Consider the following 27,687-nt stretch of genomic DNA (forward strand, 5'->3'; position numbering starts at 1 on the left):
AGGAATAACCTTTGTGTTTTGATTTATGTAATTGATATAAATCAAAATATCGTGTTATTTCTGATTAATTTTTCGAATTACTTTATTTAGGTGTTGAGAACCTTTGGTGACCCCATAGTTTAAGTGTCTTTAAAAAGTACATAGTGAGCATTGGTCGTTACATACAAACATTCACCTAAATTGTCCCAGTCAATGGATGATTTTAATGTGTCAATCAATGGCCACAGCTACACTGTTTTGAATTTCATTCTAAATAGGAATGAAACTTTTTATTTTAATGGTAACAACAACAATAAAATTGTATACCACAAAAGATTCTTTTTAATGAATTGCTTTGTTTAATTGTTTGACTCTGAGAAGAGACTCTTGTGTTCAGACTGTGTTTGCACTTTTATTTTACAACATGGAAGCAATATGGTTGATATAACTTGCTGTCTTTGAAATAGACCTTTGTTACACTCAAACATTTGTATCATTAATTAAAAGAGACATACTTCTTAGGCAAAGGTTGTGAAAATTTATCAAGTTTGATTTAATCATTGTTACTAAAGCCAATTATGGAAAGGTATTATATAGCCATGAAAGTGTTATAATTTTGTTTGTAATAATGTAACAGTATTAGTTATATATAAAATAAGGGACTTTCTCAAAGTTGACAATTACATTCATGACCTTAGTAGAAAGTGTTTATAGAGTTCTAAAATGTCTGTAAAAATAAATCAATTCTGTAATTAATGATCTTTATTACAGAATTATCTCCTTATTTAACCAACAGAACAAAATAATCTTCAATATAAGGCGCAGTATAGTTCAATTAAATACCTTAAGTGAACAATAGATTTGCTTTCATACATGTAAATAGCTTTTAGTGCTACCATGGCTCCAATATAAATATTTTGTCCCTAATCAAATTTCTAGACTGGTTATTCTATAATGGGGTTTATTATATTGATTGTTAATTTCTGTCGTGTACTTATGTACAAGCAATGATTCGTGAATAACTTAAATGTAATGACATAGTTCTTATGTTACATGTACCGAGTATAAACAGAAAACTTGATCCAAGGACATAAAAATTCATGTATATTCATAATCTTATGATCAAATATATTTCTTTATGTATTGATTTTTTAATACTTTTTACTTTTAATCAAAATTTTTAATGTACCATGGTCAGCAAAATCTATATTTTTACAGTTTATTTATTGTAAAGTAAAATTAATAATCACATTTTCAATTAAATTTAAGTGTTTCATACTCGTCATAAAACTTATATTACTAATGGTTATTAATTTCATATAAAAAATTATTTGTTAACAAAAGGTGCAAAATAAGGCCTGATGGGGATACTTACCAAGAAAACATTTACATGGTCTTATAAAAAAGTGAAATTATAGGTTTTTGTCTAAGGAATTCATTTTAATTATTAGTGCATACAACCCAGCTTAACTTTTTATATGTTAATAACCTCCATACAATATGAAGGTTGTGTTTGTACATGTATAACAATATTGCCAAATAAGCTTTCTTGCATACATTATAAACATACAATTTATACACAAATTCCCAAACAACACCCATGGTCTATGTATAACTGTATATATATTATAAAGATATGTATGCCAGAAATACAATGATTTAATGTTGATTCTATAGATTTACTTAGCAGTTAAATAGATGTAAAGAGATTTAAAGCTTAAGTTTTAATTTTTTTCATAATTTTTCCATATTTTGATGAGGGTACTTATATGATGTTTAGAGAAGTCATACTTTTTGACGGACTTTTTCTGCAGGTTTAATGAGAGAAAATATTTAAAAACAACCCATTCAAGAGTGACTGTTTTGAATAACATAAATATGAAATAACGAAAATTGCATAAGTATTATTTTAATCTTATAAAACCTTGAAAATATAAAAAATAGATTGATTTAAAACTGTTATATAAAAAGGATTATAAAGAATTAAGTCAATCCTATTGTAAATTTCAAATGACATAATTTCAAAAGGTTTAAATGTTATAATCAGCTGTTTGTTTCACCTAGCTGATTTTTCTTATATAATTAATTAAACATTTTTACTTAATTCAACTGATTCAAAATAAAAAGTTATGGAGTGACCCTCAAACCTATCCATTTTTTGGTACAACGGGAATATGTTATTCTCAGGCATTTAACATTGAATCTTTCAAGGGAAACAAGCTTAAAACCCAGGGTTAAATAATTCATAACAATCTTTCTTTTGTTTCAAGTTTATGTGACCGTTAAGCTGTTACTTTATAACTGAAGATTGAATGTTGAAAATAGAATTTGATAGTCATCGTTAAATTCTATAATGTATAAGCATTGATTCAGTAAAGTTTTTTTCCATAAGAGTTTATCTTCTGTGTTTCTAACAACAGATACATGTATTTCAGAAACATTGAACCAATCCTATGTGTTATTAATTAATGATTCATTAATATGCATTGGGAGTGTTAAAAAATAACTTAGTAGCAAGGTATAAGGTATTATTATGGCCTAACAACATTATTTATAATAAATTAAGTATACAATTACAGATCTAGGATTTTGAAAAAAACTTGTGTTCAAAAGGGACCACAGAAAATAAGGGTTATCTTGAAGTGCAAAATATGCCCCAAAAAATCTAATTTTGAGTCTTAAAGAGGACCACAAGTCACCTTCCTTCCTTCCTTCCTTCCTTCCTGGATCTGCACCTGCAAGTCTTTACAGAAAGCTTATTTGAATTTTTGTTTTCTACTGTTTATAAATCAGATTATGATATATAACTAAAATTTAAAAAAAGACTTGTCATGTTTTTGCAAAAAGAAAACCAATTATTATCCTCTTGTCATTTCAAAATCATGATCAGTTGACATAAAATAAAACTTTACAGATATATGTATTTTCTGAGTTCATAATTTACTGGTCATTCGACACAGTGTAAACATAAAACAGTTTTCTTCTTTCCTCATATATGCAAAGGGTCTTGACTGTGTCTTGAAAAAACTTTCACAATACTGTGGATTCATTATTATTCGTTGGATACCAATTTTCATGGATTTCGTGGTTACAGATTAACCACGAAATTAAATGTTCAACGAATAACAAGTTCTCTATGCACTTGTATGCAGATCTCGGTAAAACCACGAAATTAAATATCCACAAGTTTTTCCTTTATCCACGAAAATTGATATCCACGAAAATAAATGAATCTACAGTAGCTGAATAAAATTGACTCGTCAATGACTGGTATATTCATCCATGATAAAGTCATCATTTGTAAGCATTTGGCTGGAGCTTGACATTTAAGTTACAAAATTTAAGGTAAACATTCGACCTGATGAAATCCAGGCTATTCATAGGATACCAGGTAAACAAGGACAACATAGACCAGTCATTGTAAAACTCCTCAAATCTGAAGTGAAATACCGCATTATGAGAGAAAAGAAAAACATGCCTAAACAATGCACTTTTAGACTTCTTGATGATGTTACAAAATCCAACATGGAACTGATTACTAGACTTCGTGATAGTGATCAACTTGATAGTGCTTGGTATTTTAATTGTGCTGTATATGGGAAAACTGAAGCAGGTAGACGTTTGAAATTTGATATTTTTGATGACATTGCTAAGCGATTGAAATAGCTGTTAACTAATTGAGGAACATATTTTTCTATGACAGATACATTTCAACTGAAATTTAATTGTTTTAATATATGATATCTTACTTACACTCAAAACATACTAGTATTTATGGGAACTATCCACCAAAATTTTCATTATTTTAATGATTAATATTATCATTATTTATTTTATCTTATCATTGTTTTTTTTTTTTGGTTTTTTTTGGTGCATTTTTTTTTTTTTTGGTTTTTGGTTTTTGTTTTTTTTTTTTGGTGCATTTTTGTTGTTTTTTTTTTTCAGACTTAAAATTTTCATTTTAATGTTTTTTCAATGTGAAATTTATGATTAATAATGACCTTTCAATTATTATCTTTTGACAAGCATTCAATTCCTTGTTTCAACATATTTACTTTAAGTTAAGCTTTTTGTTTATCTCTTGTACATTGTGTATATAAGAATTTCTGTTTTTTTTTGTTTTTTTTTTTAAATCAATTAAAATAGAAGGTCATTTTTGTTAGTGAAAATAACATGCATTTCAGAATTGTAGAATTTAATGCCATAAAAGCTGCAACACATCAAAGAGAACATCTATATGGATGTGGGTTATCTTAACAGTATAAATGTGAGTGAGAATGATTGTGTAAATGATTGTGCAAATGTAGTTTATTTAAGTTTATTTCATTGTATTACATTGTTTTGCTTGCTCTTGTGTATAGACAAAAATATTGTATATCAAGTCAATATAACATAATGGATAATCATATAAAAATTTTGTCAATGAATGTTAGGGGTCTTTTCTCTAGTGCTAAGAAAAGATCTGATGTCTTCAATTGGGCGAAATCAAAAAATAGTTCGATTGTGTGTTTTCAAGAGACACACAGTACAAGAGATATTGAAACTTCATGGGGGGATGAATGGGGTCGTCAGTGTTACTTCAGTCATGGTGATAGTAGAAGTGCTGGGGTTTGTGTCATGTTCAGGGGGGGTTATGATTACGAAGTTCATGAATCTCTTATAGACCAACATGGACGATACATCATATTAGACTTGACTCTATACGATCAAAGGTTAACTTTGGTATGTTTATATGGTTATAACACAGATAAACCAGATTTTTTCTGTGATATCCTACAGAAAACTATGAGATTTTCGAATACAAGTTTCATCTTCTTGGGTGACTGGAATGTAGTGCAGGATAAGAATGAAGATACTTATAATGTAATACATGACAGAAACCCCAACTCCAGGAGAAAGATTGATGAAATTAAGGACACACTTTTGCTGTTAGACCCTTGGAGGACTTGTTATCCTAGTGATAGAAAATTTACATGGCGTCAGAAATCTCCCATTAAACAGAGCCGTCTTGATTATTATCTTGTATCTGAGGACCTTTTTACATTGATGGAATCAACAAAAATTATTCCTGGATACAGGACAGATCACTCTGCCATTATATTCACTTTTACAGCATCCTTAGCTAAGCGGGGCAAAGGATACTGGAAATTTAATTGTCAGCTTTTAAGAGAACCTGCATATGGAGATTTAGTTATAAACTGCATCAGAGACACTGTTTCTGAGTATTTCTCTGGGGGTGATTCCGAAGATTTTCTTCATGTTCAGTTATCTTGCAGTGATCAGCTATTTTTAGAGGTTCTAAAAATGAAGATTCGTAGTCTTACTATCTCCTACTGTATTAAAAAATCAAGGGAAGAAAAAGATGTTTTCAAGGGACTGGAGTTAGAAATCCAGTCTTTAGAAAACAGTTTAAATTTAAACCCTAGCGAAATTAATGTGACGTCACTCAATCAGAAAAAGTGTGAATTAGAGAAGCGACGACAGACATTAGTTGAGGGCCTTATTCTCCGTTCTCGTGTAAATTGGCATGAGAATGGAGAAAGATGCACTAACTATTTTTGTAAGTTAGAAAAGAAAGCCTTCTTAAATAAAACCATGACTGAACTCATTGATGACCAAGGAAATCAAATTTCTGATCAATCTAAAATATCGTTTGAACAGGAGCAGTTTTATAGGACACTTTATACATCTAAGTCATTCAGTAATGATGACAATCAATTTTTTAAACATGACATAAAACTCAGTGCAGAACAAAAACTTCTTTGTGAGGGAAACTTATCTTTTAGGGAATGTGGGGAAGCTTTAAAACAGATGGAAAATGGAAAGTCTCCAGGATCTGATGGATTTACAGTGGATTTTTTCAAATTTTTTTGGAAAGATATTGGTCCATTTGTCTTTAGATCTCTGCAATTTGGATATGAGTTGGGCCATTTTTCAGATTTTCAATACCAAAGTATTATTACTTGTATTCCTAAGGAAGGGAAAGATAGGAGATACATGGGTAACTGGCGACCGATCAGCTTAATGAACACAGATATGAAAATTGCATCTGCAGTTCTTGCTGGTAGAGCTAAAAAGGTACTGTTCGCCATTATTAGTGACACACAAAAGGGCTTTATGAAAGGGAGATTCATAGGAGAGAACACTAGACTTCTATATGATTTAATGCACTATCTAGAAAAAAATGATATGGAAGGATTGTTATTACTAGTAGATTTTGAAAAAGCCTTTGATTCTATAGAATGGGATTTTTTAAAGCAGGCTTTGATTAGTTTTAATTTTGGTCCTTCTTTTTGTAAATGGTTTGATGTGCTTTATGCAGATGCAAAGAGCTGTGTCATTAATAATGGTGATATGTCCCAATTTTTCAACCTTGAAAGAGGCTGTCGCCAGGGGGACCCGTTATCTCCCTATTTGTTTATTATTGGGGTGGAATTACTTGCCATACAGCTAAAAGGGAATCCAAAAATAAAAGGGGTGAATATAAATGGGAATCTGCCACTCATTAGTCAGTATGCAGATGATACGTTTCTTACACTGGATGGAAGTGAAGATTCATTAAAAAGAGACCCTTTCTTGTTTGAAAAATTTCACAAAGTCTCAGGATTAAAGATAAATACAACTAAAACAAAAGTTGTTTGGATTGGAAGTAAGAGATATTCTGACTTGGTTTTATGTCCTGAAACAAATCTAAGCTGGTCCTGTTCAAACTTTAAGGTTTTAGGATTAAATTTCTCTTTGGATCTAGAGTGTATGCCCAGTTTGAATTTCAGAGCAAAAATCATTGATATTTCAAAATTGTTGAAAAGTTGGCAGCATAGGAAGCTAACACTACTTGGCAAGGTTACTGTTATTAAGACTCTTGCACTTCTGAAATTGATTCATTTGCTTACATCTTTACCTAATATATGTCAATCCATGTTGAATGAAATCAACAGATTATTCTTTAATTTTATATGGGATGGAAAAACAGAAAAAATCAAACGTGATACACTGATTGCAGATAAAAAGGAGGGAGGTTTGAAAATGGTTCATTTACAATCTTTCAACTTTTATCTTAAAGTCGGTTGGGTGAGGCGATTTTTTTCAAATTTGAATGGGGACTGGCAAAATATTCTTAAGTTGATATTGAAAAAATTTGGGGGTGCAAGATCTTTTTCTTTACAAAACTTCAAATTTTTAGAGATTGGAAATCAACTCAGCAATCCTTTTTGGAAAGATGTTTTTCAAGCTTTACACTCATCTAAACCTCATGTTAAAACTGATGTCAAGGAGTGTCTCTCGATGGATATCTTGAATTTTGTGAAAACAGAAGATTTCCCATTATATAACAGATGGGGAGTTGCCGGTGTGCAAAACCTCTGTCACATTTTTGACCATCAAAGAAGAGATTTTTTCACATTTGATCAGATTAAACAAAAAGTTCAGACAAATAATTATATGCACTATTACAGTTTAATATCAAATATCCCTATGGAGGTAAAACAGTGTATTAGGGAAAGCACTGATACTGACTTAGAAAATTTTACTCCGCAGGAAAAATTTTTTGAGAAAATTACTAGCAGTAAAAATATCAAATTCATATATAATAATCTTATTGTAAAATGTGCACATCCTCCAGTTGTAAAATTTTCAAAATGGGAGGATGAGCTGCATTCTAACATTGAAGACTGGAAGAAATACTTTTGTATACTTCAGAAATGTTGTAGAGATACATATTTGTATAATTTCCAATATAAGTTTTTACATAGGACTATTCCTACAAATACATTTTTATATAAGATTAAAATCAAAGATACAAAGTTATGTTCTTTTTGTAGATGTGAAGATGAAACTATTGGACATTTATTTTATGATTGTCAAGTGACATCAAATTTTTTATATTTGTTTTGTGCTTGCCTGAAAAATTTCTATGTTAACATTGATTTTAACAAAAAAAACTTTTTTCTTGGTTTTGTAGAAGAAAGCTTATTTTTAAATTTTCTTGTAATTTTTGCCAAAAAATACATATATAAATGCAAGCTAGAAGAAAAGCTTCCAAATGCAATTGAATTAAAAAATAGACTGAGAAACTTTTATAACTTAGAGTTATATACAGCAAGAAAATACAACAAAGTTTTTGAACTTGAAAAACTTTGGGCCCCTATGCTAATTATTTATCCTGAATGGTAATCAAACAACCAAATTTATATCAATATATCTTTTTGATCTATTTATGGAACAGAGCAAACAACATGTAATATATGCATAGCACATGTAAACCTTCTTTTTGTTTCTTCTATTTTAAAATAATCTATAGATATTTCTATATGAAGAGATTGTGAAAAAAGAGAGAAAGAGAGAGTGAGAAAGAAGGAGAGAGAGAGTGAAAGAGAGAGAGAAAAAAAAAAAGATTTTCAAAATATTTATTTTTTAGTTTGTGTAAATCTTGATAAAACAATAGTCTTTTGTTGTTATATATTTGAAACCCTGTAACACCTTAGTCAGGTGGTGCTGTAAGGGTGATGTTAAATCCTGACTATTGAAAAAATAAATAAAAAATAAAAAAAAAAGTTACAAAATTTAAACATTCTGTTGTACTTTGTTAGTTGTTCATAGTCTCCTTTTTAATGTTCAGGTGTTCCTGTAAACTAATAAACAACCATGAAAATACAGAAACTTGTGTATTTGACTTTTTATTTAAATGATATATATTTTTTTCAGTCGTGCCCACACAATAGTTGGTATTACATTTGTACAGAAATACATCAATGCTGCTGGAGAAGAGACAGCAAAGACTTCTATAGTTAACCTGGTAGATTTAGCTGGAAGGTAAGTAATAACTAAAGGGTAAATGGAAGGAGCAAAATAATAGTGGCATGATATATCAGCTTCTGGTTAAAGGGAATTCATTTAGAATATGACCGAAATTAAGGCATTGTTTTGACTGTTTAAAAATGTGGATTTTGCAATGATTGACCTTTTGAATTTTTCCTATTTGTGGATTATGTCCTGGGGGTAACATGGTATTGCAAACTTTACTTTATTCACCTCTTTGATCCAGACAAAAACCAGTAAGATTTTCCTTTCTTCTGTACGTAAATTAGTGCAAATGCTTAAAGACACAACTTTTTAAAAACTATTAGCTTAAAATCTATAAGATGCAGTTAACTTTTACAACATTACAACATTCAGTTAATTCTTATTAAGTTGGAAACTAATCAGGTCATCTTATGCAGGACAATTTCTCATTAGTAAATATTACCATTTAAAAGTTGCATGTACTGTCATTTTCGTAAGCTATATATATGACATTATACTTTTTATAGTGAGCGTGCTGAGAGTACAGGAGCAACAGGAGACAGACTAAAAGAGGGAGCAGCCATTAACCAGTCTCTATCATGTCTAGGAAATTGTATTGCTGCCTTAGCAGACAATGCAGGAGGAAAGAAAACAAGAGGTGAATTATTTTGCACATGAGGTCCATATTATCATTTGAGATGAGGATGTTTGAAGAAATATTCTCAAACATACAACCTATACAAATCTTAAACTTTGCAAGAAAACTGAGTACACAGTATGTTTTTCTGAATATTCAATTAAACTTGTAGAAACAATACTGTATTGAAATTTTGATGCCTTTGAACTTCCTGGCATCTTGTTTTAAATGGTTCTTATTCTTATTCTGAATAAATATATTTGTTATTTTGCATCAATCAATAATTATCCTAAAAAACATTGATGAAAATTTATCTATATTTTTTATTGTTACAGTGCCTTACAGAGATTCCGTCCTGACCAAACTACTAAAGAATGCCTTAGGAGGAAACAGCAAAACTATTATGGTAAGAGGAGATAACTCTCAATTGTCTCTATTAAAACCTATCAATTTAAAATTTATCTTTTTTATGAATTTAAAAATATTTTGATGCCCCCGCCGTTGCAGAGGGGGCATTAACTTTTCCCCTTGTCAGTCTGTACTTCGGTATTTTTGTACATCCCAAAATCAGTATTCGTTCTGAAACTTTATTTTGCTTCAACCAAATAATATGAAACTTATACACAATGCTCATTACCACAAAACACAGATCAAGAGTGAATTTCAGTCGTGTCACTTTCACTGTTCTAGAGTGATGCCCCTTTAGAAATGGAAAAAATTGCTGAATTTAACGTTTCGGTTCCCTTACTTTAGTTTGCTTCAACCAAATGTTAGAAAACTCATACACAATGCTCATTACCACAAAACACAGATCAAGTTTAAATTTGGTGGCGTCTTTGTTAGGATTCAAGAGTTATACCCTTTACAAAAAGGAAAAAAATGCTGAATTTTTCGTTTCCGTTCTCTAAATTTAGTTTGCTTCAACAAAATGTTTTGAAACTTATACACAATGCTTATTACAAAGAACAGATAAAGTTTGAATTTTGGTGGTGCCATTTTTACCCTTCTAGAGTTATTCCCCTTTACGAAAGAAAAAATTGCTTAATTTTTTTTCTTTCAGTTCTCTAAAGTTTGTCTCAATTCAATGTTATGAAATGTATTTATTTATCGTCATAAAGTATTTTGCTCAATTTTGAATATGCTGTTCTTTTTGTTTTATTAGATTGCTGCCCTTAGTCCAGCAGATATCAACTATGATGAAACACTGTCAACCTTACGTTATGGTATGTATTGGTAACTTTATACTTATAGAGAGCAAATTTAAGACCATTAAAATTTAATCTACACTTATTATTCTAACAAATAACTCATTCTTGCTAACCAAGTTTCAAATGAAGGTGTGTTTTTTTTTATATTCTTTATTTAAAATTTCCATTTAAACATGTATGACAAAAAGATTGATAGTTAGGTGTCATATTTTGAAGCTCAACTTCCTGTAACCTGGTACCAGGTATGTTTGATTATTGGAACAGTCTGTGTATTGAGTCACAAAATAACTTATTAAATTTCACTAAGAAAATGCATTTAATAGATATTAATATGCAATGTAGATCATCATTCATTACATAGTTTATAAACTTTTCTTGATAGCTGACAGAGCAAAGCAAATTAAAACCAAATCCTCAGTCAACGAGGATCCAACAGCACAACTGATTCGTGAGCTACAAGAAGAGAACGAGAGATTGAAGAAAGCAATAGAATCTGGAAATCTGACCATAATCACCGGAGAAGGTGAAGAGGATGATGACATGAGCGAAGAAGGTAAAGAAAATATATTATTCAATAAAACTATACAGGGGGTGCCCTGTCAAATACTGTAGACATGGTTTTCATTATAACACCATTAGTGCAATTAATTAGGTTGTAGGAAAAGAACAAAAATATAGTAATATGAAAACACTCTGGAGCATTGGAGCTTATTGAACTCCAAAAAATTTTAATGACAAAAAAGGTTTTTCCCCCTTAAAATGCTTTAAAAATAAAGGGGAGGGGAATGTCATATAGGCCTGCAATATTTATTAATGAAGTTGATAACAGTTAGTATTTGTATTGAAACAATGCCTCATTTTAAACCAATAGTTTGCACCTATTTGATAAAAACATTTTTACACAGCTATGATAAGTATTATCTTGCAATGATAATGTAAGTGCTCGGTTTCATTGAATTAAAATGATTCAAATCAAATTTATGTATTCAGTTTAAGAATGTTATATGTTCAGAACTTCAGCTAGGTTAGGTTCAGGCAAATTATTGTCAATGTAAGTCTATTGTCAATTTGATCAGTATCAAATCTCCTTTAAGTAGCGGGTATTTTTTTGTCTAATATAAAAAAAAAAATATATAGCATTTAAAAAGTTTTTAAATGTTATATTTTTTCAAGAGAACAGTTGCCATTTTTAATATATTTCTTTGTTCTACACAATATATATATTGTTACTTGTTTAGAGAGGGAAAAGATCAAACAAGAGTTAGATGAGGAATATAAGAGTATCTTAGACAAAAATCAAAAGGAGATGGAAGAAATGAAGAAAACATTTGAAGAAAGATTGAAGGAACAAGGAGCAGTAAGTTTTATGATGTTCTGTCAATTCATTTATTGTCTAAAATGGAAGAAAAATTCTATTTTAGTGGATACTTCAATTTGAGTTTTTAAGAAATTACAATAACAAACCTAAAGAAAATATAGGTTTTGTCAAACAATTGAATTTGTGGTTTACCAATACCCCTGATATTAACAACAAAAAATAGTACTTCACAAATTATGAGGCTTGTATAGGGTATATTGGGATACGGGATATTTGCCATTTTAATTTTAGGGATATGGGATATTTGTTCTAAAAGTAAATGGGATATGGGATATTGATGCATTTATAAGGATATTGAATTTTAACATGAAAACAAATAAGTGGAATTTAAAATTTAAGTACAGAAATATTTACATCTCACTTGATAAAAATTGCCCAAAAAAGTTTAATATTAAAGGTCATTTTAGTGCTTTGTTGATTTTAATTGAGTTAATGGTCGTTTTATTTAAAGGTAATCCAAACCCAAGCGAAAAGTATTGATCTATTTTCGATATTTATATGCTCATATGTACTGATAATTTTAAAAGTATTTGTTTTGCTTTCCATACTTCGTTCCTTATTGTTAATTTTCCTTTTTTGGATGGTGATGTTCCTTTGGCACTATCTTACAGTGTTTGTATATCACAACACCTCCGCTATGCCCGTGTCTGTTGTAACGTTTTGGATTTTAATGAACGAAATCTATGTATTACTGGTAAATGATATTAAGTCAGGGATTTCGTTACCACAAATCACTTAAAATCTTTACTAAATTCTAGATTTGGTTTTGAAGTTTGGTTCTACCTGTAGAAAATTTATTTCAAACGGGATAGCACATCCTCATTTTTACGGAGATGTTGTTTACCGTGCCATTGGATGCTGGATGTGTAATGATTGATAATTTAGTCTCAGATGCATTACTTTTTATTAGTTGTAATTACATTTGAACTAGCTGTCAGTAACTGCAAGTACTCTCAGATCTGTACTTAGTGTCTTTTTGTTGATGGGATGTACAAGTACTCGGTCACGTCCACTCTCTAGTTTTTGTTAGATATATCTCTATGTATATCCATCTGATGAGTTAAGCCTTTTTCAACTGATTTGTATAGTTCGTTCTTATGTTGTACTGTTACACCACTGTCCCAGGTTAAGGGTAGGGTTGGGATCCCGCCAACATGTTTAACCTCGCCACATTCTGTATGTATGTGCCTGTCCAAAGTCAGGAGTCTTTAATTCAGTGGTTGTCGTTTGTTGCTGTGTTACATATTTGTTTTTTGTTCATTTTTTTATACATAAATTAGGCCGTTAGTTTTCTCATTTGAATTGTTCTACATTTGTCATTTCAGGTCTTTTTATAGCTAACTATGAAGTATGAGCTTTGCTCATTGTTGAAGGTCGTACTGTGACCTATAGTTGTTAATTTCTGTGTCTCATGGTCTCTTGTGAAGAGTTGTCTCATTGCCAATCATACCACATCTTTTTTTTATATTATATGCTCATATGCATTGATAATTTTCTTGAAATAATCATAGATTTTTGTTAGATGTATCCATCTGATGAGTTAAGCCTTATTGTTGTCAATGTTTTTATTTGTTTTGATGCTTTATATGATTGCAGGATATTTTCTAGTGTTTAACCTCTTATTTTTTACGTGGCGTGGCGAGGATCTTCAGAGGTCTCTACGTTCCACAGATTGCTCTGATGTGCAACGGCTGTTTTGCCAGACAAGCTGGGGCCGAGGGACGTCAGAGCACGTCCCATATCAAAAAGTAGATATTTCGCTGTATAAACTATGTTAATAAAGAAGAATTACTAAATAATCAATGTAAATTAATATATTTTCTTCTATTACTGGTGTTGTGAGGAAGGAAATTAAAAAAAAGTAACAAAAATATTGGGATCTATGTAATTCATAAAGTTCAAGATCACAGAGTCAAATGTTGTGTTATTTCTTTGCAAAACAAGGGCTGTGCAAATTTTGCCTGCTGTAAAAATATTCAACAGTTAAGTGTAATGTAGGTACATTAGCAGAAAGCTTTCTTGTGTTAAATTTTGAGTTATTGAACTTGCATGCTAAATATCCACTTTTTGATATGGACGTGCTCTGACGTCCCACAGTCTCAGCTTGTCTGGCAAAACAGTCGTTGGATGTCAGAGCAATCTCGGACAAGAGACAGGGTTGAGTCCTTCTGTTCTTTACAACATAGGTTAACGTGTAGGATGAAGTTTCTTATCAATGAAAGAAGAATGCTATCAAAATTATATTTTACAGTCATATGCATCACGGTTTGAATAATTAAATAAAAAGTCTGAAATTAGACCCCTTGCACTAAATTTATCGTTTAACCTCACATAAAAAGAGATTGTTATACAAGGCTCTAAGATGGAACACTTCATCTTTTGGACACATACATTGTATATTCTTATTTAACACTAGAAGTATGCACTAAATTTCCTTTAACACAGTTTGTTTTCCCAGAGTCAAAATTGTTGACGTTGTGATGATGAGGGGAAAAAAATGGGCTTGGGAATGAATTTATAATGATTTTTTGGGATATTTCAAAATAGTTTTAGGGATATGGGATATTTGTAAAAAATATTTATTGGGATATTAGGGGTAAACATTATAGGGATACAGGATATTGGAATAAAAACTTAATGGGATATGGGATATTGATACCCCCCCCCCCCCTAAACAAGCCTCAATTATAATGAATAAACAGTATTCAGTCTTTGAGAGGGAAAATTTGTTAAAAAGAAAGCAATTATGTTTTATAGCCTTCATTTGCAGCCTAGGTGTTCAGGAAATTGTAAGATTGACCATGGTGTGTAAAAACCAGAGACTCCAAAATATGTGTTTGCAGCTTTTCTGATAAGGATGGAGTATTGACTGTTTGATTGCTACTGTACATTCAGAAATAATTGCATGCATTTATTATTGCCAATTTGTCATGTTAATTCATATAAAACATTTCAAAATTCGAGTTTACAACTCGGTCACATTTTTCGCAATGATAAAAACCTCGCAATAATTTCTGAATTAACAGTATTCAGTATTGACTACCCCTGCCTAAATTATAAGGTTGACAGATGCTTCTTAAGTCCAAAATAAAGGGGATCTGTGTCCCATTGACACCAGCTGGTTTTCTATTTTTTTTCTAAATTTATCGGCACCACATACCAAATGTATATATAATGTTTTCCTTTGTTTACAGGGAGGTACTGATTTAGCTGATATCAAAGAGAAACAGAAGACAATCCCACATATCTACAACTTAAACATGGATCCTCAGTTAACAGGGCACATGTTTCACTTTCTGGATGCTCCATCTAAATCATTTGGTGCTGCTACAGAAGGAATTGATGTTACTATACATGGACCAAGGTATGGTACTAGTATTTATTATGGAACTAAGAAATCATTCTAAAATAGTGATTGGTATTTGTCTGGCCAACACTGCAATTGCATAATATAAGACATAGGGATGCTGATTGGATAGGGGCATTGATGTAAACTATTTGTATAATACTTTATTATTTGTAAGCTAGAAGACCTGGATACTTCATATTTTTTATTCAGATGCTTTGTATTTTGAGGTTTCCTTTAGCACGTGTTTGTTTTTTCATGTCCTCATTTTCATGCTTCAGCTACTTGATAATTTCACGTGATTTTTTTTAACTTTTCTGAACAACTATATTTGGTATATAGAAATATTACACAGTATGTAATGTGATAGAATTTACCTGACCATGACCTCATTTCATTGATCAGTAATCAACATCAAGTTTTCATGGTTAGGTCCTTTTCTCAAATGCTATAAACAATAGGTCATCAATATAATGTGTATCGAGTAATTGTACTTTTAAAAGTCTGGTATTGTTTATTTGACCTTGGCCTCAGTGAATTTTAGAATAAGACATGTGTGACTGTTTTCAGATCTTTACATCCAATTAATTACATGTTTTATTCTACGTTTTTCAGTATATCTATGAAGCATGCAGTATTCACTGAGACAGATGGGAAATTCAGTATTGAACCTATGGAGGCAAATGTGCGTCTGCTTGTCAATGGAAAGGCAATAGGAACAAAAACACAACTTTCACATAATGATAGAATTATTTTTGGTACTACTAAATATTTTGTTTATGTTAACCCTAAAGAAAGAGACAGTTCTAAAGAACAATATAAAGAAATAACATTTGAGATGGCTCAAGAAGAACTTGCCAAAAAATCTGGATTTGATGTGGAAGGACAAAACAAATCTAGGGGTAAGTGTATAGTTATATGGTTTTTAAACCTTTGAAACACTTTAAAATTGAGAATGGAAATGGGGAATGTGTCAAAGATGACATGTGTCAAAGGTGACAACAACCCGACCATAGAGCAGACAACAGCAGAAGGTCACCAACAGGTCTTCAATGCAGCGAGAAATTCCCGCACCCGGAGGCGACCTTCAGCTGGCCCCTAAACAAATATATATACTAGTTCAGTGATAATGAACGCCATACTAAACTCCAAATTGTACACAAGAAACTAAAATTAAAAATAATACAAGACTTACAGAGGCCAGAGGCTCCTGACTTGGGACAGGTGCAAAAATGTGGTGGGGTTAAACATGTTTATTAGATCTCAACCCTCCCCCTACACCTCTAGCCGATGCAGAAAAGCAAACGCATAACAACACACACATTAAAATTCAGTTCAAGAGAAGTCCAAGTCTGATTTCAGGAGATGCAACCAAAGAAAATAAACAAAATGACAATAATATATAAATAACAATAGACTACTATCAGCCAACTGACATGCCAGCTCCAGACTTCAATTAAACTGATTGAAAGATTATGTCTTCATCATATGAATATCAGGCACAATCCTTCCCGTTAGGGGTTTAGTATCATACCTTCTAAAAATTTTAAAAAAAGACGTGGTGTGATTGCCAATGAGAAAACTCTTCACAAGAGACCAAATGACACAGAAATTAACAACTATAGGTAACTGCATGACCTTCAACAATGAGCAATAGCCCATACCTCAAAGTCAGCGCTAAAAGCCTCCAAAAGGATAAATGTAAAACAATTCAAACATGAAAACTAATGGCCTAATTTATGTGCAAAAAAAATATGTAACACAGCAACTAACGACTACCATTGAATTACAGGCTCCTGACTTTTGTCAGGCACATACATAAAAAACATGTTAGCGGGATCCCAACCCTCCCCCTAACCTAGGACAGTGGTGCAACAGTACAAAATAAAAAGGAACTATAAAAATCAGTTGGATACAAATGGAAATTCATCTTACAAAAAACACAGAGTGGACATGGCCGCAGGGTTTCCGCTGGCGGTCGCCATTTTCGCAATTTGCGAAAAAATAATAATTGTGGCGATTAAAATTCATCATTGGCGAAAGAATTTGGCGAAAAAAATATATTTTACGATATATTTTCAGCCATCTTGTTTATTTACATTTTTTCGGGTTTCTCGGATTTTATCGGATCAGACAAAATACTCGGAAATCACTTTGAACTCGTTTAGATTTTACAGATAATCAATAATCAGCTGATTGCATTTTGTGATATCGACAACAAAGGACTAATTATTAAAGGTGTTGATTGTATTGTTTAACAAAATGATATGGTTAAATGGCGTCAGACACATGTCACAACAAAATCATTTATTTAAAACTACTTTGCAACGCACGTGTTTGAAGCAAACTTTTGACGTCTCTCCTTCTTTTAATAATAGTCCAGAAACGAAAACTGTTTTTGTGACGAAAAAAAAATTAAAAGCAAGAAAAATCGCCCGATTTAAAACTTTATCCTTTGACGTTGATATAGATAATTGATTTTAAGGAGTACTTTAAAGTTGTTTGTGTGACACGACATGTTTCAAGCATGTTTCTACGTCTCAAATTTTTCATTTACGATGGTTTAGACTTCCATGTTTAGACTAAAAGAAAACTGTCGTTATGAAGAAATCTTTGCAAAAGATTGGGAACAACCCCTCAAAAGGGAGTAACCCTTCAATGTATACCTACACCTTAAATGAGGGATCAATTCCAAGTGAAAAATAGTAAATGTTAAGTGTTTATTCATTACAAAGAAGACTCTAAGATAAGTTTGAGAGAATAATCATAGACAACGATGGGGCAAACTTATCTTATTAAGGGGGGGGGGGAATAAACGAAAAATATATAATGTTACTTGGCGAAAAATATACTGTTTTGGCGAAAGAGGTGGCGAAAAAAATAATTGACCCAGGGGAAACCCTGCATGGCCGGGTACTTGAACATCCCAACATAAAAAGACGTTTAATACAAATCTGAGAGTACTCGTTAGTTCAAAACAACTAACTAAATATGTTTTAAAAGGATTGTGTACAAAGAGTTGATTGAACAAGAACAACTTTTTTCCTGTATAAGTTCTCCTACTTCCTGACATTTGATATGCTTTTGTTTAAATTACAGAGGATGTATTATTACAAGAGGACCTGTTAGAAATGTTACCAGCTGTAGAGGAAGCTAATGCCATCAGTGAAGAACTAGACAAGAAAAGAAGGTTTGAAATCATGATTGTCTCCCCTGAGGCCAGAGGTGAACTGTCAGGACGAACTGAGGTAAGAATCATAGAGAAGGAATGAATGAAACTTGATATTTCTTTCTGAGAAAAAAAAAATGTAAAAAAAAACTTTTGTTATGTAATTGGTTGAAAGTTCTAAAGTTTTAAAACTTGTGTTCAGAAATGTTGATTTGAGTATCAGATGTTCAATGTTGAATAAAAACTTTCCATAAGGCAAATAAAAGAGAACTGAGGTTTTTATCACTATCATTGAACAAACAATAAAAAAAAAACATTCAAAAAGGGACATCATTGTTTAAGCATTCAACAGTAGACATGTGCTCATCCTACGTATACTATAATATCATAACAATCATAGGATAAAAGTTTATAGTGCAAACACATAAGGGATATGAAGACTGAAATAATAAACAGAAATCAGTATCTGTCAGAGGTTACAATTTTGAAAAATCACAAGACTGTATCTTATATTTTCTTCTTTACAGGTAATGGTAAGAATGAAGGACTTAGAAACTAATCATGAATGGGTGTGGCCAAGACAGAAGTTCTTTAATAGGAAGTTTGTCATGCAGGAAATGTACAATGAATTCCAGGAAGGTGATCCATGGGAACTTCCAGCAGTAAGTTACTATTTTTTCATCTAGTTCTCATGTTACATAACTCAAGATACGGGTGCCATTTTAGTGCAAGGGGGTGTGGTGTGTCATGGACAAAGAACTTTGTTTTATACAAACATTGTTTCCCATCTAAATACCAGTACATTATTATTAAAATGTTGAATGAAAATTATGAGAATAAATCACCATGAAGTTGACTACATATAGATCACTGTGTAAAACAATATCTGTGAAGACAAGTTGATCTACAGTTTTTTTTAATGCTGTTGATAAAATGGTCATGAAGGTTCCTTCAGGTTAGGGATCACAAAATCTTTGATGCATGTAGTTATATTAAAAAGTAGACTTAATGTTCTATACTGTGAAGTGATAAAAAACAAATACTGTAAGATTTATGATTTAATTGACTATACTTTATTTCAGGAGAAAGATCCATTCCTTGATGATCCTAATGCAGAATTTCACATTGGAAGTGTTAAAGTTTGGCTGCAATCTATAGCATATATGGTAAGATTTATATAAGAAATCATTGTGTTAGAAATTTATTTGGTCAAATAATATTTTTAGTTATATTGATATATTAAAAGTTCTTATTTATAATTAGAAAGTGAGATAAAAATTATATCAGAAAAGAATGGAGTTTCATTTTATGCTTGTATAATGGTTATTTTTAAGTATAATTGATTTTTTTTTTTCAGATTGATACTAAAGAGCAATTAGAAGTGACAGATTTTAAAGGAAATGAAGTGGGTCTACTTAATGTAAGTTTTGAAAGTAATGTTTTTAAAAATAATATGTGTAATAATGCTGTCCCTTATCATCTAAACTAAAACTTACAGCAGATACTGATCTTTTTGGTTTATAGATATATTTTATTTTTGCCCATTGAAGTTTGATATATAGTATTTTGTCAATCTCAAAAATGACATAGCATGGTAATAATTCTCATTACCTTATCTTCTACTAAGACAATGGTCCTCTTGTGAGTACCTTATCTTCTACTAAGACAATGGTCCTCTTGTGAGTACCCCATCTTCTACTAAGACAATGGTCCTCTTGTGAGTACCTTATCTTCTACTAAGACAATGGTCCTTTTGTGAGTACCTTATCTTCTATTAAGACAATGGTCCTCTTGTGAGTACCTTATCTTCTACTAAGACAATGGTCCTCTTGTGAGGTCTTTTCTTAAGTTCATTTTCACCTTGTATTTGCTTATCATTGAATTATTTATACTTTTTTTTAACTACTTGAAATTTATTGATATTTAATTGCTGTTGTAACAAATTATATATTAACTTTGTTGATAATTTAGATTCATGGTGAACTTTGAATGATATTGTAAAATCATTAAGTTTAATATTCAATTTTGTAGCTTGAAGTTGTACCATGTGACAAGACAGGGAAGAAGGAGATAACAGAAGATGATGATGTCTTTATAGAGAGCCCAGATGAATTAGTAGGCAAAGAACTCAACTTTAATGTCAAACTTCTGGGATGTAAAGGACTCCCAAATAAATTTACAGTAAGTTAATATAATTTAATGAAGGTGTCAAGATTGTCAGATCTTTTGTACTCTCACATAATTCATTGAAAGTTTGAAATTAGATATTTTGCACAAAAATAAAACTTCTAGCCACAAGGCGCACTTGTATAAATTTTGTTTGACTTGGATATAAAAACGTATATTGTAATGCAATATTATAAGAATTTGATTTTAAGACTTTTTAATCTGATAGCTAAAACCTTTTGACCTCTTAGGACTTGTTTCAGTGTTCTCCCCAGGCCCTTAAAGGACCACGGGCCCGCGATGTATAATTTTCTACCGTGGTGGTATCGGTCTTGCCGCGATGTATAATTTTTCACCGTGGTGCTAAAATTATCTGTATAAAAAAAACATATAACGGTAAACCTTTCCGTGGGGTATAACATTTCAGATGAAAATTGACCAGTTCAAACCAGTTCAATCCAGTTCTGACAAGAAGATTGTTTACACCACGTGATCGATTTACCTTTTGAGGTTAACCTTGATGATTGGATTTAATCGATGTACATGATTCTTGTGTTTTAATTAATTAAGAGATCATAACTTAATGATCACAGACTTATGAGACTTTTGAGGGACAAGCAGACATTTGTTAATAAACTCCAGCCTTTGGTCATAAATGATTTGCGTATTTTTAAAATTTGAGTTACTTCCCCTGATTTAGCTTATTACAACAATGTGCTCCTAAAATATTATCCATCATTTGAAATAGAAATAAAGTACAAATTGAATGCAAAATTATATAAGGATGTTACCTCAAGGATAAAAACTTTCTTTGAATATACCAACAAAAATATATTGCAAATTATTTTTGACAATCATACTTTTATTAAAGCACAAACATATTATATTAAATAGGTAGTATATCCATTTGTACATCTTCTGACTGAGCTAGGGCTGTATGTTGTTGAAAACATCCATTTCATTTATATAGCTGAAGAAGTTTAATGATTAACTTTTACAAAATAAATTTACAATGATTGGAACTCAGCTAGACATGACAACCTGTCACAAGTGTCCACATAGATAATATAAGTATACTTTTCATGTCCATCATGAAATAACACAATAATGATTTTAATAATAATTTTATTGATGTCTAAAAGAATCATGTCTAAAGCTATGGAAAATAGTATTTAATTTACTAACGGTTCTACATTAAAATTTAATCTTGTTTAACGTTAATTGTTATGGTGTAATCTAACAAAAATGGGGAATGTGTAGTGTAACTATACAAGTATAAGGACAAAATTGGCTTGATCAAAGTATAAAAAGTGACTAGTTAGAGACTAAAAGTGCTTTCTGTTATTTATTCTTAAAAGATATTAAAGTATACAAACTGTTTGATTTACTTTTTTTTTACCAGTATTTTTTTTTACCCAAAGTCTACATAACACAGTAAACAAAACAAAAGACAAAAAGGTAATGGCACAAAAACTAACAAGAAGAAAAAATAAGCGATGCAACGCGACACGACATATTGTACAAATCATTTCGACACGCGTTACCCTGGTGCTATCCCAAAATCCTGGGGAGAACACTGTGTTTGTACATCCGTACTAATATATTATCCGTATTGTCTGTGAATACATATACAGGTAGCTATTGTCACATATAAAAAAAAAGTGAAATCTCAAAAACACTGAATGCAAAGGAAAATTCAAAACAGAAAGTTCATAATCAATCAGCAAAATTGAAAGCTCATACACATCAAAAGAATTGTTAACAACAGTCAAATCTTTGACTTGGAACAGGCACTTTACTTGCAGAAAATGGTGAATTAACCCTGGTTTTATAGCTAGCTAAACCTCTCACTTGTATGACAATTGCATAAAATTCAATTATATTGAAAACAGTATTAGTCATAAAAACAACAATAGTCTGGTTAGATGAAGTATTGTGTTACTTTTATTTTTAAGTTTTATTTTCAATCATATTTTTTTCAGGATATCTATGCCAGATATACATTTTATTTGGACAAGAAACTTATTGAGACAAAGAAGATTCCTAACACCATTAATCCAGATTGGAATTTCACACAGCTTCATGCTATACCAAAGTGTACCCAAGAGGTAAATATTGGTTATGTGATATGTTGTACATAAAACTTTAAGGTGAAAAAACAAGGGAAAGTGGCATCTTTTCATCAAAACTTAATTTATATAAAATTTTAGTCAAATGATAATGAATTTATTTTATTCTTGTGATCTCAGATACAGAATATCTTTTCTTTTTATGTTCTCTTTTTTCACTCACAAAATATGCAAGTCCATTTTCTCTATATATTTTTTACCTACCTATGAATAAAAGATAAAATTTGGGAGCAGATCAACAATAAAATTTCATCAATGCAGACATCTACCAATGCATGTCTTTATTTGCCATATTGTTTAAATTTAATATGTCATTTATTTAAAATGTGGAATAAACACCATCTGCATTTGTGTATTTTAGTTCATCAAGTATGTCAGTGAGGGAGCAATCATGGTCCAAATCTGGGGCAAGTTTAAACCACCAAAAGAAAAGAAGAAAGTCAACACAAAAGATTCCATGATAAATGCTGGTCTTCAGAAAGCTGCTACACACAATGCTAATACCAATGTGAAGGTTTGTTTGTCATTTCTTCTGTCTTCTGTTAAATAACATTGCATGAATTTTATCAGGTTAAAATCTCTTTGCTGCAGCATTTGAGACATCTTTCCTGTTAACTGTTTGATGAAACATGTTAACAAAACAAATAAATGATTCTTTTTTTTTTAAATTTCAATCATTTTAATATGTAGATATAAAAAGATGTGGTGTGAGTACCAATGATACAACTCTCCATCCAGGTCACAATTTGTAAAAGTAAACCATTAAAGGTCAAAGTGCAGTCTTCAACACAGTGCCTTAGCTGACATAGAATAGCAAGCTATAATGGGCCCCAAAAATTACTAGTGTAAACCATTCAAACAGGAAAACCAACGGTCTAATCTTTATAAAAAAAAAAATAAAGAAACACTTATGAACTTATGTGTACATTCAGGATATGCATTTTGCCATACATGTAATTGACATTTAAACAAAAAGTTAGAACATTGATATCATATTTTTGTTTAATACTAATATTTCTTCCTGTAAAAATGGACTGCTTGTTTAATGGGTTTTGATACTATGCTATATTTGTGACTTTTCAGAAATATGATGCAGACAAGATGAAATACATGATGGAAACAGCCATGTTAAGAAAGAGACAAGAAAAGATGGAAAAGAAACTGGTAATTTTATATTTTCTTACAAGAATAGTCTTTCGTGTGAACAAAATAGCAAATTTTGAACATTAGGGTTGTCACCAATTATCAATAATTATAGATTATAGCTTTTTACCTATGACGACATTGTAAATTTCATTGACAACGGCCAAGTGTACCTTTACTTTCTAGGAATAATTTTTAATATCACTTTCCTGTGCCAAGAAAGGATATTATCAGTCTTTAAGATAAAAGGAAAATTTTGTAAAATAGCTATAAGTTTCCATATCAAGTCTTTTTCAAAATAAGTACTAAACTAGAATTATAATTTACCCTGATGCTTAGATTTGTTATAGACTTGATAGAAAATAATTAAACATATTGTTCTGCTTTTATATTTATAATAACTGTTTTGTCAGAATGTTGAGCACAATGTATACTTTGATATCTGCAATAAAAAAAAGTATAGCATAACATTGGTTTGTAAAGCAATTAAAAGAGTTGTTACCAATCGTGAATATGAAATAAGAATTAGGAAATAATTTGAATAGGTATGTAAAATACTTTTTCTATAAAATTTTTTTTTTTAATTTTACTGTTTCAGAATTGTACCACTAGAGGGTTTCAAAGGAAATAAAAATAAAATCCCCAAACCAGCCCAATTTTTCCTGAGGGTTTATAAAAATCTATGAATTAATTTTAGTTGGCCATATTGGAAATTTTATTGCTGAAAGCCTTTAAAAATATAAAAGAAATTTGTTAAAAAATATGATATTTTTCAGGTTTGGTTGAGAAAGATGCTTGATGTAGCTGCTGAGCACAAAAAGAAGAAGATTTCTACAAATATCATAAAAGGGGTATATGATGCAACAACAGCTGATTCAGCGGATAAATGTATAGCTATGATTCCGGGGGAGAAAGGTAAATATTGGTACGTGTTTCATCAAACATTGTAGAAAAAAGAAATCAATAACCTTTAAAGACTATTGTTCATTCAGTTTCTGTAACAAGTATATATTATCAGTCAAAACAATCATTAATATTTTTTTTTATTAATAACACAGGTGTTGATAAAACATGGAATTAACCAACTGATTTTTATTTTTCACTTTTGTTCACATTTATTTGACCTGAACAAATAAATGTGTATTAACCAAAATTTATAGGAAAAGAAAAACAAAATCTAGAGGAAATTCTTATTGTATCTAGAAATTATTCCATTAGTAATTTTCAATCAAACTACAGCTGAAAAGGTGTGACATTATTCAACAGAGTGTTCTATAAACTTGTTTTTGCGTTTATGCTCTTGTTTAGACTTGCGGAATAGCAATTTTTTTAATTCTTAGACATAGCTGGTTTTTACACAGCAATTTTAGGCATACATTTTTGAACCTACTGTTTAAACTGTCCTATGGGTTATTTAGTCATGTACATATCAAGGGCCATGATTTTTAAATTGTCAGAAATTAAAAGTATATACAAGCACTTTGAAAGGGGATTATGTAATATCAGATTTTTTATTACATTGGTTGCAATGAATTACATTGATTTACCAGTTAAATAAAAACCGATAATTTCACATATGAAATAAACATGGTAACACTGATAATTAACTCATGTGCTACACGCATTCGTGGATTAATGTGTTGTTCGGTCACTCGTTCAGTATTTCTCTCTATTTGAATTCTTCGATTAGTTATTCTATAAATCTCCCCTGTATTTGACTGACTTTTTTTGGATACATTTCTACTTTAGATTCAGATTCAGATGGTAGCAGCAGTTCATCTAGCAGTGATAGCGAGTCTAGTCATTCATCAAGTGATGCACACAAAAAAAATGAAGATGGGGAAAAAAAGAAAAAGAAGAAGAAGAAGAAACGTAAGAAGGACAAAACAAATGATAAAGCAAAATCATCCTCTCCAAGAGAAAATTCCTCTCCAAAAGAAGATCACAAGAAAAAAGAAGAAAAATGGGAGAGAAAGAAATCTGCTCATGATACATCCAGACAAGAAAATAAAAAGCAGAAAATTGCTCCCAAGAACACAGCATCAACATGTGTTTTGCTCTAGACTTATCACTGTTATTTGAATATAACTTTTTGCTCAAATCCATGGGATAAAGATATGTGTGTATTTTATTAAAAGATTGTTTATTACATTATTATATGCTACACAGAGCTGCATGTTTGTCCTTGATTAGGATTTTAACCATAAGGTTTGGTTAAAATTCTATCCAAAGGCAAAATAAATAACGACATACAGACACGGTACTGAAAAGCCCTATTCATTTAAGTTTGACCATATAAAAGGGGAAAAGTAGGTTTGTTCTTACAATTGATAACATAAGGATAATAAATACACATATATTTTTATTTCAAAGTTATTTTTGTGTTGGTTATGCTTTATTGCCTTTACCATTTGGTTCTTTCTAAAGTTATGATGGTTACAAGAATGAAATAAATGTTTATTTGAAATTTAATTTGCTTATTATGCAAAACCTTTAACTTATTTTGTTTGCTATTTTGTGTATAAATACATAATTATTTATCAGTGTGGAAAAAACATATTCAAAAGTTGCATTCTATAACTTAAATTTCATCACCTGAATAGAATAGCCTGCTTATCATCATAATATTCTGTTCTATAAAGTATGTCATAAATTTTACTTTTGTTGTATGCATAATTCTCTATTTTATTTTATTGTTAAATTTTCCGTTCTCATGACGAGTTTATATTACGGAAAGCATTCATTTTAAACGGGGGAAAAAATATACTTTTATTTACCAATCAGGACTAAAGACAGTATTACAATTTTTATTTCTTTTGTGGTAGTTCAGCTACCTATTTATTGTTGTATATGATTTGAAATAGCATTCAACAGAGAATTATATGAAGTGTTTCTGTTTGTAGAATTGCCTGACAAAATACTTTAGTTACAACAGCTAGGACAATATTTTACTGAACAACTTGTTTACCATAACTGTGTTTAGATACAACCAAATTCAGCTAAACAGTACTATAAGGACTGGCTAGATTCTGTTCAGAAGAAATTTATAATCTGTTGTTTATGACTGTTGGACTTTGATTAAAAAAAATGAGCATATGTACTCAATTTATTAAAATCAAACAACAAACTGAGATATTTGTACATGTCATAATATTTTAATTTAGGGATTGTTGACATAAGCATATCAAATGTATATAGATATATGTTATCAAATGTGTTGAATTTTCTAGTTATTAATTGTACCTTATTTAGATATATCTTGTTTTAAGACTTCTAAAGATGGTTATGTATATTGATTTACAAGAAAGTTATGATATATATGGTTGCATAATTTATTCTGTTACATTTGTTTTATTTCTTTAATGATAAACAATTTACTTAAAGAAAAACCTTGATTTCAATGTCTGATTTCCAGTCTTAATAACTACATAACAATGGACTTGCCTGTAAGAATAGATATAAGTTATGACCTCAGCATTAATATAAAGGGAGGTAATAAGTAAGGGATATAATTATCATTATTTGCCAAAATGTCCAAGAAAGATACAAATAATTATATAAAACTTAAGAAGCAGTGACATCTTTTGCTTAGCTTTAATGTTGTCTTTTGTCTGTAAATGTTGTTGTAAAATCAAAGAATCCATGGATCAAACAAAACAAGTAAAGTAGAACCATATCCTGGCCTGTTAGAATTTGTTTGATTGTTGTTAGATTTCTGTGTATTCACCTTTGCAAATTGCATCAAATGTTT

At 30.6% G+C, this 27,687-nt stretch overlaps 1 protein-coding gene across 3 annotated transcripts in view; it reads left to right on the plus strand.

Moving 5' to 3' along the window:
• LOC143064254 (kinesin-like protein KIF28) overlaps positions 1–26,232 on the plus strand; it is a 39,386-nt gene extending 13,154 nt beyond the window's left edge. For 2 of the 3 annotated variants that reach the window (XM_076236949.1, XM_076236950.1), the window contains exons 7-24: positions 8,683–8,790; positions 9,288–9,418; positions 9,733–9,803; positions 10,560–10,620; positions 10,988–11,158; positions 11,844–11,962; positions 15,178–15,347; positions 15,945–16,231; positions 18,429–18,577; positions 19,026–19,160; positions 19,581–19,664; positions 19,856–19,918; positions 20,530–20,679; positions 22,647–22,772; positions 23,155–23,307; positions 23,877–23,957; positions 24,713–24,851; positions 25,686–26,232. In XM_076236949.1, the coding sequence (XP_076093064.1) occupies positions 8,683–8,790; positions 9,288–9,418; positions 9,733–9,803; positions 10,560–10,620; positions 10,988–11,158; positions 11,844–11,962; positions 15,178–15,347; positions 15,945–16,231; positions 18,429–18,577; positions 19,026–19,160; positions 19,581–19,664; positions 19,856–19,918; positions 20,530–20,679; positions 22,647–22,772; positions 23,155–23,307; positions 23,877–23,957; positions 24,713–24,851; positions 25,686–25,999 (2,512 nt within the window). In that variant the 3' untranslated portion in view covers positions 26,000–26,232. Of the gene's footprint in view, positions 1–8,682; positions 8,791–9,287; positions 9,419–9,732; positions 9,804–10,559; positions 10,621–10,987; positions 11,159–11,843; positions 11,963–15,177; positions 15,348–15,944; positions 16,232–18,428; positions 18,578–19,025; positions 19,161–19,580; positions 19,665–19,855; positions 19,919–20,529; positions 20,680–22,646; positions 22,773–23,154; positions 23,308–23,876; positions 23,958–24,712; positions 24,862–25,685 lie in introns of all 3 variants that reach the window. The other variant, XM_076236951.1, reaches the window with a different exon arrangement.
• The last annotated feature ends 1,455 nt before the right edge of the window (positions 26,233–27,687 follow it).

This window comes from Mytilus galloprovincialis, chromosome 2, assembly GCF_965363235.1.
Source record: "Mytilus galloprovincialis chromosome 2, xbMytGall1.hap1.1, whole genome shotgun sequence".
NCBI lineage: Eukaryota > Metazoa > Mollusca > Bivalvia > Mytilida > Mytilidae > Mytilus > Mytilus galloprovincialis.